Here is a 12,521-nt window from a genome sequence, read left to right as displayed (position 1 = left end):
TGGAGATGCAATCCAGCAGCTGTCTCTGGAATGCTGTGCAGGAAAGGCTGATCTCATTTGGGCAGGATTTGGTGAGCAGTGGAGAAGCAGTGGTCGTAGCTGTGGGAACTGGGGACAGCAGAACGGAAAAGTGCCAGGAAGGGAAAACAAACCCCACCAAACCACTTTGTTCAGGTCATTCAATGTAAGTGGTGAAGAATAATCATTTTCCTTGGGTAAAGTCAAGTAGGCTTATTTATCTGCCTATTAGGTAAGTAATTGTTCTGGCTCACACCATTTAAAATCTTTATTGACTCATTATCCTATTGCCAGTTGGTCATTAATATTTGTGTCTGCATCACAGTACAGCTGGGTCGTTTCAAGCAGATGGATCAAAGCTAAAAGGAGCTCTTTTTTAATTAATTCCTTTTTTTTAATCAATTAAAGAGTCAAAATTGCATGTAGAAAGGAATTTTATAACTAATTCAAATTGCTGCGGTCCTCTGCTAAAAAAACTGTCTAACATCTTTTAGTGCATATGTATGTCCAACAGAAATCTTAAACACCATTTTGATAACTCATAGTACAGATAAGGACTCGTACAACATGACAGCTGACCTCTTATTTTCAGACATCATCTCCCCCATTACAGCAATTACCTTAGTGTAACAACATATAGTACACTCCAATAAAAATGATAAGTAAACATACTAATTTGTCAGTGGTTTCGTGTGACTGAAGCCATTCTGACCTCTTAAAACTACATTTGCTGCATTATTTCTCTTTTTTTCAGCCGAATTCTGCTGTGCAGTTATTTGAGTTGGTGTTTGAGAGAGCAGCAATGTAATTTCTGCCAGCAGAATTTGGCCTGGTTTCTCTTTGTGATGGCTACAGAGGGGTGCTTCCCTCTTGTTTGTTTGTTTTTAGCTAACGTTACAGTCAGATGGAGCAGAAACATGGCCAGAGAAGCTGATGGACACTGGAACACCCTGAGCAAGGTGACATTCAGTAACTTCCCAGTGCTGTAGAGACCCTCGTGAGGAAGGCATCAATAGTTGGTATAACCTGTGGTGAAACGCTAAGTGTAACAGCTGGGAATGCTTTATTTATTGCTGGTGTACCTGCAGCCCTGATAAATCCTACCTGTGAACTAGTGTAGGACCCAGTGCACTCTGAGAGGGGGTTGGTGGGTTGGAGGCTGAGAAGGTGAACTCCAGGAGTGTTTGTTGAGCAGAGCAGAGCTTATCCTGTGCCCAAGGGATGAGGTGAATCTGGATCCTTGCTACTCATCCAGCCTGTGGCAGCCAGGCACCCATGTGCCAAAGGGTATTGACACCCCTGGCTTAACCCAGGAGCCAGGAATGTCTCTAAATTCTCCAGGGACTATTGTTGTTATCTTTAGGTGGGGATTTTAGAGCAGTGGGTGGCAAAATAAAGTCCAAAAGTGGCTCGATAACATATCCTTTTAAACTTTTAAGAGATAATATTTATTGATTATTTAATTTACTGTGGCATATCTTTGAGAAAGTTTAGTAAAACTCCACCCATCTCTTCCCAGCGCGTGCAGTTCACTGGCAGATGCTTTGGAGCAGATCTGAAAGCCCATGGACAAGATCAGAAAGGCCATCGGTGACTTAAAGGCTTCTCCTGGAGCCAGCCCTAACAGAGCCTCAGTGCCGTGCTGTTATTGTCTTAATCGATTTACACAGCACTGACACGAGGTGAGCTAGTTGCTTTTTATCTTACAAATAGCAGGGAGCTGGTCCCTTACAAGACAGAAGGTGGTTAAACATCCATAAAAGATGCTCAGGCTGTGCTCTGGCATTTGCATTTACAGCTGTGTGCTGATAGTGTGCCCATTAGCATATCCATATGAAAAGCACACAGTGGCTGGACGTTTACAACATCCTGTTGTTGGGCTGGGATAGTGCATCTGTTAGCACAGCTTTGTACAGAGCCCTTGAAAAGGGCAGCGGAAATCTGGGGAGCAGGGAGGCTGGGGAGCAGCTGGACAGTCCTGTTAAAATAAAATACCTGGAGAGTCTAACAAGGAGAAGATTGTGAGGAGAACAAGCGGAACTGGGACTGTAAAACAATTCAGGGTGTGGGGGTTCAGACGAGTTGGGAGCTCACAAAGAGCCCTTTGGAAGTGTGTGTGCCACAAGGAGTAGGAAATCTTTGTTATCACAGCAGATAGCGTGGCTTAGCACAGGCTGTGCAGATGTTCAGAGTTCCAAGGCTTGCTGTGCCTTTGGGACATGTGATAGAAAAGGAGCTGTTCCTCCTAGAAAGAGACCTTCAAGTAAACTATACAGACTCTTGTGTAAATATCTGTTCATTTGTTTTTTGTACTTGACTCTCTTTGTGCTTTCTACCCAAAGGAACCCAGTGACCCAGGTGTCACTGCCCTCCTGAAGCAGCAGAGACACAAAAAATGAAGCTCTTCTCTATTGTCATGTAGCTGTTCCCTGGCAGAGCCAGAAAGGGAGCCAGGAACTGATCCTCAGTGGGTGCAGAGTTGTCTCAGCTCCACTCCAGTTTGTAACATCAGCTGTGGTCTCAGTGTGCCGAGAGCAGTGGGTGTTCCTAGCCCATATTTGCTTTCCTAATTAGCAGTGTTCATTATTTCTTTAAAAAGATCTGTGTCCCTGAAGTTGTGGGTGCTCACCTGCTATCTGCACAAATTGCAGGAGTAAGTGCTTGCATTTTTGGAGTTTGCACATCATTAACCTTTAGGGTCTCAGAAATAGAATTCCTTCTTTACAAACAAGTGCTGTTTGTGTACAAAGTGAGAATTCAACCCTGTCAAAGATAACTTGGTTTTGAATTAATTTTTAATGGAGTTTTAAAAATTAAAAATTTTAATTTTTAATTAGCAGCTTCACAGAATCATGGAATAGTTTGGGTTGGAAGCAACCTTAAAGATCATGTAGTTTCAACCCCCTGCCACAGGCAGGGACCCCTCTTTTTGCACAGAATGAAAGCTATTGGAGTAGCATTCACTATGTTGTCTATAAAAAGATTTTGCTTAATGTAAATAAATATATTCCAGACCCGTTCATGCTGACTGAATTCCCAAAGATCTGATTTTTTCTTTGACAGCTCCCAAAGTGGAGATTTACCAGCTACTTAAGGTCTACTGGAGTTTACTTATTGAACCACTTGCAATGTGGTTAAAGTCTTTTAGGTGTAATACATTAAGCTGATTTGGTAATCTGCAGCCTTAAATGCATCTTGTAACTGAACTTAATGGACCAGAGAGATTTTTCTTATATTCTGCTTTGTGCTTCCGTTCTGCAGATTCCCTTCAAAAGCACATGTTATTTTTATTAAATACTGAATTCTAGATTTCTCTGTTGTGTGCATTGTTGCCTGCAGATCTGTTGTCCTCCCTGCTCTTCAGGGAGGTGGACTATGATTTATGGTGCCGGATAATTTGTGCAGTAATTCTGGTATCCAGCTGTATTTGACAGCCTTTGCAGAGAATTCATGACAGCACAGACTTTGTGTTTGTTTTAGTGTGCAACTTCCAGGATTTCTTTCTACCTCTGAAAAATTCTACATTATCAAAATACCTAAATAAAGGTGCTGGTGGGTTTTTAATTGTGCTTTCAGCTACAATTTAGTGATTTTTTTTTTTCCAGTTTTTGCTGTCAAACACTGTCTCAGAGTGATGCTTCCAGAGTCTTTACTTTTATAACTGCACCCTTCCTTATGTCACCCTTGCCCACCCTTAAGTAACATTGGCCTCTTTCTTGTGGCTCCTTCATGTGTGCCTATTAATCTGCTTTTATTCATGTGCAAAGGTAATGCCCTCCTATTTTTTAATCCCTTTTGCAGTCCCTCCTTTGGATTGCCTCCAAATTATCCCCTTCTATATTTAGAGAGAGGTGAGCCATATGAGTCTGGAGAGGAAATTGTGCTCGGGAGATAGCAGATGTAGAGATGAGTTTCAGGCACAGGAATGCAAGAGGGATTGGGGCCAAAAAGTGCCATGTGTAAGGATTTGTCAGGGCAGCCTTGCTACGTGGAGCAGAAAGTTGGATCACCAGAGAACCAGGGCTTTAATGAGTCTGGCTGTACTCAGGACCAATGACAGGACATCAGTGAAGGGAAGCACCAGAGATCAGGGGACCAAAGTGGCATCAGAGACGTGACAGTAAGATTTAAGCAGTTTGGATGTGCTGTGATGGCAGAAATCAGAGGAACGAGAAGTTTTGGGCACTGGGGTAGAGAACGAACAACCTGGAGTTTTATCTGCAGCCCTCTGGTTGCATTGAACCCACTGAGTTAAAAACAGCAGGGAATTCAGTGTTTCCATGGAATTTGGAGAGGCTTGTGCCGTGTAAGGATGGGCAAAGGCTCTTATGGCCTCCCCCAGGCTTCTGAAATAATGACTTTGCCACTGGAATGGCAGGATTACGGATTTGCAGAGAGAAGATAGCACATGATTGCCACAAAATACACTTTTTGAGCAGAGCAAATGTACTGTCCCCCCAGCAGGCATTTCCACAGCTGGACCCCAGAAGGGGTTATTGCTCTGAGCCAGTGCTGAGCCAGAAAACCCTTTTGCATCCTCAGGTGTGTGTGATGCTCCCAGGGAGGTAGGTTCTCCTGGGAAAAGCCTGCAAGATCAGGAGATGTTTAGATGTTTTACCTGGAGCACCAGCACCCTGGCCCTTGCAGAGGGCACTAATATTAGCCCTGCCCAGGTGGGAGGATGGTGTTGCTGCACAAGTCCTGCTTTTGCTTTGTGGTTTGGTTGCAGGTGCTGTTGATTCCCTGTGTTCCAGACAAAGTATTAGAGTGCTGACAGGTTTACACTGAAGCACACTGGTATTTGTCCACTGATGCCAAAGAGTCAAATAGCAAAAGTGCTCAACATGCTTTCTTTGAAATTAAAAAAAACCCCAAAGCACTCTGAAAAACCAAAAGCAGGATAAAAAGCCAATTCTGGAAATCTCATGTAGCTCATTTCCAAGCCCCTTTGAAGTTGATGTTGGACAGTCTCCAAGCTCAGGCTTGTTGCCTCTTCCAGGGTTTTGCTTTCTGCCCCACCGCCCATCTGCACAGGACCTCTGGCTGTGGGCAGGGCTTTCCCCCTGCTCCTGTCTTAGGAAGAACCTTCACTGCAAAAGACAGTGGGGAAAGATGGGAAATCTGAAGTTTAGCCTTATACCTTTTCCTTAGTCGCTTCAGCCATGTGCAGGATAATGTGAATTTAAGGAGTGATGGTTCCCAGCCCAGATTCCAGGACCATTGCTTTTCCTACGGGTGTCACAACCTTTACATCATCTGAAAGAACCAGGTTTTGTGTTTTATGTGCCCAAAGGCTGCCCATAAAGGTTGGCAAGGGCAGTTGGCTAAGTCTGCACAAGGTCAGTGAGGATGTCTAATAATTGTCCTAACACTTTACCTGTTATGGAACAATAATGAGAGTTTTTTCATTATTTTCGGGTGAGTGAGCCTGGCAGATGCTGACAGCCAGCAGATGTGTAAAGTTCGAGGTGATTTGTAAGGGACCGGCTCATCTGACGCATGGTAATTGCATTGTGGGACATTGTCACTCAGCCCCGTGTCCTGCTCCAGCAGAACGAGGTAAAGGTCAGTTCAAAGAGCTGCTGAGGCATCAGGGGCAGCTCAGGGCTGAAATTAAACCCCTCACATCCGCCTCTCCCCTGGGCAGGTGCTCACGGCGTGCCTGGAGCCAGGTGGGTGCCCTGGGTGGAGATTTAGGGATCATTTGGGTGACCAAGTGGTTGTTTGGATCTGGAGTGGGCTTAAATCCCTCTTCTGGTAAGGCTGGTGTGGTAGCTCAGTGCTCATTTGTCCACTTTTAACTGGGGGCTTGGAAGTTTCTTTTTGTGACTTTTTCCTTCAGTGCCTGTGTGCTGTGGCAGCTCCCTGGCAGAGCAGGTACTGGCAGCACAGCCTGTGTGACACACAGCTGGAGGGGACACTGAGCCTTCCATCTGCTCCCTGCTGCCCTGCCTGCTCTGCCAGCCCCTCCAAGAAGGGCTCTGAGAAGTTTCTTTTGCCACTTTAGCTGGGTTTGGCATTTGTCACACCCTGGAAGGTCAGAAGCTGCTCTCCCCTCATGCAGGTTAAATCAAGCTCATCAAGCTCCCCCCTTCCTGCTTGTGGGCATTAGGAGTGGTATGAGCACCGATGTTGGAAATTGAGTGGATTTGTCTGATGCTGAGCCTGCTGATGGCCCCAAACAGGGAGGGAGAGGCAGCTTTGGGATGTCCACAACTACCTGGACCATGCTGGGTCCCTGCGCAGTGCTGCCTGTCCGTGTGCTCGCCTTGTGCTCTAATCAGGATCAATTCCTGGTGCTTATGGAGTTCAAGTGGGATCTTTAGCATGGCCATGATGTGTGGGAGTCAGCTGAAGGCCTGATTGCGTGGCTTTCCTGGGTGTGCCTGTGCTTCTGTAACAGACCTGCTGATAAATCTGTAATACGCTGGAGATCTCGATAAAACGTGTGTTGTGTATTTCATCTCCCACTGCCCCATTCTTGTGTACTTGCAAGTACCTAATCCCCTGCTCTTTATCTTATAGGACATCACAAAGCATCTCACCTGGCAGACACCTTCAAGCCACCTCTTTTAGTTTCTCCTGGTACAAAACCTGCCTGACCAGGGAAACCGAGGGGGAGTTTTGCTATAAACATGATTGGAGCCAGAATTTCCCCCACTTAGAGCTGTTGGTAAAAGCTCTCCCTAATTGTTTAAGTTCTGATTTAATAGTTGTTTGCTGGCCTGCAGGCTCTGGTCACCATCCCTGTGCTGAGCATCCAGGGGTGGATTCATCCCAGTGTGTGTCTGTGTGTAATCCTGAATGTGCAGGTGAGTGTGCCTGTTCTGTGCAAGGATTGGGCAGAGAGGTTACAGGGGGTCTTTTTAGAGATGTTAACTGGGAAGGAAAAGGTGGCTTTTCATCAGAAAGATATTTTTAGAGAAATAAGTATTGTCTAGAGTTTTTGTGGATTTTTCTTTCATTTAGTGTTCCAGGATATTTTTGGAAGTCCTCTTCAAGTGTCACCAGATGACTCCCATTTTCTGTCCAGCTTGGCCTAACTCACTGTAGACCTGATCCTAAACATTTTCTGAGCTCATTTGTTGGGGTGGTAATTGCTGGTGGCCACAAAGGCATGAAGTGTCCAGACTCCTCCTGCTTTAGTCAGTCCTTTCAGAAATGTCAGTCTGGTTTTCATCTAAAATGCTGAGAAAGAAGTGAAGTTTGTAATACAGGAAAACTGAATCTATGCTTTCACCAAGCTGACCTGTGAGGCTGCTGGTTTGTCTGTTGGTGTTGTCCCTGGATTCATTATTTTGACCTTTAGGAAGAGAAAAAGTAGATTCTAATTCAACAAATGCCTACTTCCAGGCAGTTGTGAATCATGGGATTTTTTTTTCCCCCTGAGAGTGTGCAGAGAGGCTTTACATTTAGAATAATTTTTTTTTTTAACCACGGCACACTCTGTTAAAGTTTGTTGTGTGTCCAAATTACACTGCTTTGCTTTTTAACTCCAGCTGAAACCGTGTCTCGAATAACAGATGTGGAATATTGTCATCCCACTGTCACACCAATTGTTCATTGTTCTGAGAAGGTCACATCATAATTCATTAACAATAATTATTCCCTGGGTACACCCTGCACTTCTTCACTCAATTGCTTCATTAACTTGAGAGTGAATCTCACATTCAGTGCTCCAATCAATGAAGATATATTTATAATGTACAAGTGGATGCTATTAGTTACAATATATTAACTGCCTAATTTAAAATAGAAAAGCTATCTTTATGAAGGGCAATTAACCACTAAGTGTAATTGATAATTCACATATCTATGATTAGGAAAGACAAATAATAAGAAAGAAATGAATCACCAGCATTATTAGAGAAGACACTGGCATGCAGTTTTAATGAGCAGAAGGGGCTCTCTGGGTCAGGACCGGATTTCCAAGAATCCTTTGATGGAAAGTTCATCATCAGATCTGTTGTCTCGAAGTGGTTTTGGTGTTTACACCAACCAATTGAGATCATCTTCCCTACAAAATGCACCCAGCATGTATGGTAGTCTTGAGAAGCAATGCAGGGAATTCCTGAAGAGAAGAGTCTTTTTTTTTTTTAATACAAAAAAAGAGTCATTTTTTATAAAAAATTTAAAACCCTAGTTCCAGACTTACCTAGGTCAATTGAGATCATCTTCCCTACAAAATGCACCCAGCATGTATGGTAGTCTTGAGAAGCAATGCAGGGAATTCCTGAAGAGAAGAGTCTTTTTTCTTTTTAATACAAAGAAGAGTCATATTTTTATAAGAATTTAGAAGCCTAGTTCCAGACTTACCTAGGTATCTGAACCTGCATGAGCTCAGATCCTCAAAGGTAATTATGCACAAATTCACATGAATACTGACAAAAAGTAGGCATTTTCACATATTAGAGGAGCTGAGTGACAGTCCCTTAGGCAAATGTGTATTTCTTTTAATTGTGGTACATTTTCAGTGTTTCTGATTTTCTGTGGCCACTTTGAAACACATTGGGTCTCCAAACAGCTGACAGCTCATCTTGGGGAAGAGGCTTTTTGAGGACATCCACAGCAGGTCACCTGCTTGGATCAGGAAACAGAGCTGCTCAGAGGCAGAGGGCTTGCAGGGGGTTCACGGAATCACAGGATGGTTTGGGTTGGAAGGGACATTAAAGCTCATCCCATTCCAGCCCCTGCCATGGGCAGGGACACCTTCCACTATCCCAGGTTGCTCCAAGCCTTGTCCTGCCTGGCCTTGGACACTTAGGGAATGGGGCAACAGCACAACTTTTGCAGAGTACTGACCCACAGGAACCATGTCCTTGTTTCTGGACACTCGTGGCCATGTTTTCATCCCCTGAGAAGCCATTTACCTGTAAACATTTACTAATGAATCCCTTGAAGTGCCGGATTTTTTCAGGATTACCCACCAAGTAACAGCACAGGGGTTTTGTGAGAGATTTAATGATAAGTGTAAGGGAATCTACCCCAGTGTTGATAACACATCATTGAACTACCTGGCAGCTGCAGTGCCCAGAGTCAGGATTTCAGCTGCATCTGGTTACGGCAAAGGATCCTGCTGCTGGTTTGGAATATCTTCACCTTTTTCGCAGAACTGACACTCTCATCTCATTTTTCTTTGTCTCCTTAACCCCTCTGCTGCTGTTCCTCCACAGGATCAAAGCCTCTGGGCTGAAGCTGCAGCTCTGCACCAACGAAACCCAAGCAACCCGGGAGAATTTCGTGAGGAAGCTGCGGGCCATGGGCTTCGACGTCTCGGTGGCCGAAGTGACGGCGCCCGCGCCGGCCGCCTGTCGCCTGCTGAAGGAGCGTGGCCTGAGGCCACACCTGCTGGTGCACGATGGTGGGACAGCACTGCAGGGACACAGGGAGGGAGGGAGGGGAAATGCTCTGTTTTCCTCTTTGCTTTAGGATGGACGAATAGGTGTCTGAAGGGCGCTTGATTCAGAGCAGGATTTATTTATTTATTCATATATCGTCATGAGTGAAGGGAAACACAAATCTGGGGAAATTACGTCGCTTCCATGGGATCTGCAATGGTGAGGGATTTGTGATTTTGTGGTTTTTTTCCTCCTTCTGTAGATCTTATCCCTGAGTTTGCTGAGATTGATAAGACAAACCCGAACTGCGTGGTTCTAGGAGATGCAGCAGAAAACTTCACCTATGCAAACCTTAATAAGGCTTTCCAACTTCTGATTGGGATGGAGAAGCCTGTTTTGATCTCCCTTGGAAAAGGGTGAGTTAAGCTCTGTCTCTGTCTGAAGTCTCTGCATTTTTTAATAATATCTTTAATGAAGGCCAAAAAACAATGTGAGCACTCACAGTACCAATTTTTCAGTTTTTAATCTGTGTGCCTCTGCTGAGAGCCTGATCTGATCAGGATCTGTCAATGAAGAGGACTTTTGTTGCTTTAAGAGAGCCTCAAAACCTCATAAGAATGGAGAGTTTGGGTTTTGGTGTGTGACCCCCAAGTGAGTGAGTATTTAGTATCTCAGAGGTGAGAATTGTTGGTTTAACTGCTGCCTGTAGCCACGTGTTCCTCTCTGAACTGAATATAAATGATTTTTCATAGTGAAAGAAACAGATTTCAAGCAGGAAGTTATTAATTCCTGTGCTGAATAATGACAAATCCCAACAGCCTCCAAGGAGTTACTGTTATCTGTTGTGTGATGCATGGGTTTAAAGGAGACTGTGCATATTTATCTTGGGGAAAGTGCAGTGACAACTTTGCTCAGTGGTTCAATAGACTGTAATGGGCATGAAAACCCTTCCTAGTTTGTGGGTTATTGATCCAGCAGGGGAGAACTTATCAGTGGGAAGGAGCAGTTAAATTCACTGTGTTGCCTTACCTGACACTCATGCTCTAATCCTCCAACAGGGCTGAAAAATCCTTACTGTTTCTCAGAAGGATGAGGAGAAAATGTTCAGCCAACAGGAGAATGGCTAATGTACATAAAATAAAAAAAAAAATCAAATTTTGTGTTGTGTAATACCATATTTCAAAACTAAATATAGAATCAACCTTTGTTTAGGAACTGCATTGTGATCAATGCAAAAATGCCTTTGTACCCTGTGCATGTAAAAGTATTTGGTCATTCATTAATATAAACAGCTCTTTTTTGTTACTTTTATGAAATATTATTTTTCATTTAAAAAAATAAAGATTTTGGGATATTCAGAACTCAGTTTTCACCAAGAGCATATTGTTTTTTAATGGCTGATCATTGAGGTAGCATGAATACAAGTTCTCTGGTGAGTTCTTCAACTCAAAGGAGGGAGATTATAAAATGTGAGAACTGTTCTCCTGCCTGGAGAAGCCTTGTTGATGCAAAGGGCCACGTACAAAACCCAGCTTCATTCTTAACCTGCAGAACCAGCACGACTGGGTGGACCTTAGCAAGGTGCCTGCCTTGGGCCAGCAGGTTGGTTTTGGGAGAAGTTTTAGTTCATTCCATAGAAAACAAAAGTGTCAGAGTCACTGAAGCAGAATGCCCTGCTCCTGGAAATGGAGTGATTTACATTTAGCATCTGTTTTGGGCTGAGAGTGGGAATTGGCTTTGTAATTTCTTCTGTCATGCCACTGTCAGAAAATTAAGCTGTTTACGCCAGACTATAGAAGGTTAATGGCTGTTCTAGCAAAGGTCAAGTGGTCATTTTAAAGGAAGGCTATGCTGAATAATCGAAAATGGCAGAAGGATAAGGCATAAAATCTTAGCTGACTGCTCATCCTACCTTTTTTTCCTGTTGTATGGAAACCTATCTTTGCTCTGCTCGGAGCTTGGAAGACCTGTGTGAATGTGAATTGCTATTCCAGAAAAACTCTCTGAAGATACCTTCTAATTCCATGAGCTTCATGGCAACGGGAGCATTTTTAGAAGGAACAAAATTCAGCTTGGAGGGCTTTCTTAGCCCTGATAAACAGGCTTTCCTTGTGTTGGGGGCTGAGACAGCAGTGATGATCCTGTTTGGGGTCTCCTTGCAGACACAGCGAAGGGTCACAGCTGCTGGTTGGTGCCAGCCCTCATCTTTTACCTGCCAGGGGGTCTCTGTCACTGTGCAATAAAATGCAGCCCAGTCCATCCTGGTCTAAGCACACTGAAATCCCTTTGAACCACTGAAGTTGTTCCCAGATGGGTTTCTGGTCTGGGATCCTTCCCCTAAGCATTTCATGGTCCTGAGCCTGTCCTTTCCTTAACTCCCGGTGTTAAACCAAGGCGTGGGATTTTCTGATTACTTGACTTTTTATGCAGCCATATGGACACCTATAAAGGCCCAGAAATAATAAAATGTGGTTTCTTTGTCTTTAACTGCCAGCGTTTTCATTTCATGGGAACTTTATCACTTTCATTTCCAGACGCTACTATAAAGAAACCGATGGTCTGAAACTTGATGTTGGAGCATATATGAAGGCATTAGAGGTATTTTATAGCTTGAATTATGCTTACTCGCCCTGTGCACCTTGTTAAAAGAGCAACTGGGATAAATATGGGTCATCTTCTGTAATTACTCACCTTGGTGGAGGGAGTTTCCACACATTGAAACTCATTTGCTGCGTTCTAAAGATGGGCGGATTCATTTATTTTCTGCCTTTGTTCCTTTTTTGGTTTAAATTTGTTTTACTTAAAATGTGAACTTTTTCCATTGTGGTGCCTTTAATGCAAGTGAGGCCCTTGAAAGGAGGAATCAGAAAAGAGAAAAGTGGAATATTGTGTGCAGGATACCCAGGAAAAACCTTCAGGTCCACGTTACCTGCTAAGCTCTTACTTGTCTAGGAACAAGCCAGAAACAATTTTTTTCAACATAGCACTGATATTTAGTTGCAGGAAAACGTAACTTCTAAAATCTCCTTTTTCAAATGTTAACTTCTCAAAACCCAGATTTGAAACTCAGTTTTTCACTTGAATCATTAAAATTATATCGGGTGTTTGAAGAAATCCTGTAAATCTTTTAGGGCCGTCCAGTGCATTTGATAGTTTTATATAAAG

General features: G+C 43.6%; 1 protein-coding gene across 1 annotated transcript in view; it reads left to right on the top strand.

The window, feature by feature from the left end:
• The first annotated feature begins 911 nt into the window (after positions 1–911).
• LHPP (phospholysine phosphohistidine inorganic pyrophosphate phosphatase) overlaps positions 912–12,521 on the top strand; it is a 74,357-nt gene continuing 62,747 nt past the window's right edge. The window contains 8 exon segments of the mRNA XM_008633335.2: positions 912–977; positions 1,538–1,652; positions 1,654–1,700; positions 1,817–1,925; positions 1,927–2,005; positions 9,188–9,379; positions 9,619–9,772; positions 11,891–11,954. Coding sequence (XP_008631557.2) covers positions 1,584–1,652; positions 1,654–1,700; positions 1,817–1,925; positions 1,927–2,005; positions 9,188–9,379; positions 9,619–9,772; positions 11,891–11,954 — 714 coding nt within the window. The 5' untranslated portion in view covers positions 912–977; positions 1,538–1,583.

The sequence above is a fragment of the Corvus brachyrhynchos genome, unplaced genomic scaffold, assembly GCF_000691975.1.
Source record: "Corvus brachyrhynchos isolate BGI_N302 unplaced genomic scaffold, ASM69197v1 scaffold514, whole genome shotgun sequence".
Lineage (NCBI taxonomy): Eukaryota > Metazoa > Chordata > Aves > Passeriformes > Corvidae > Corvus > Corvus brachyrhynchos.
Note: the sequence above shows the minus strand (reverse complement) of the source record. Positions and strands in the feature narration are given on the sequence as shown.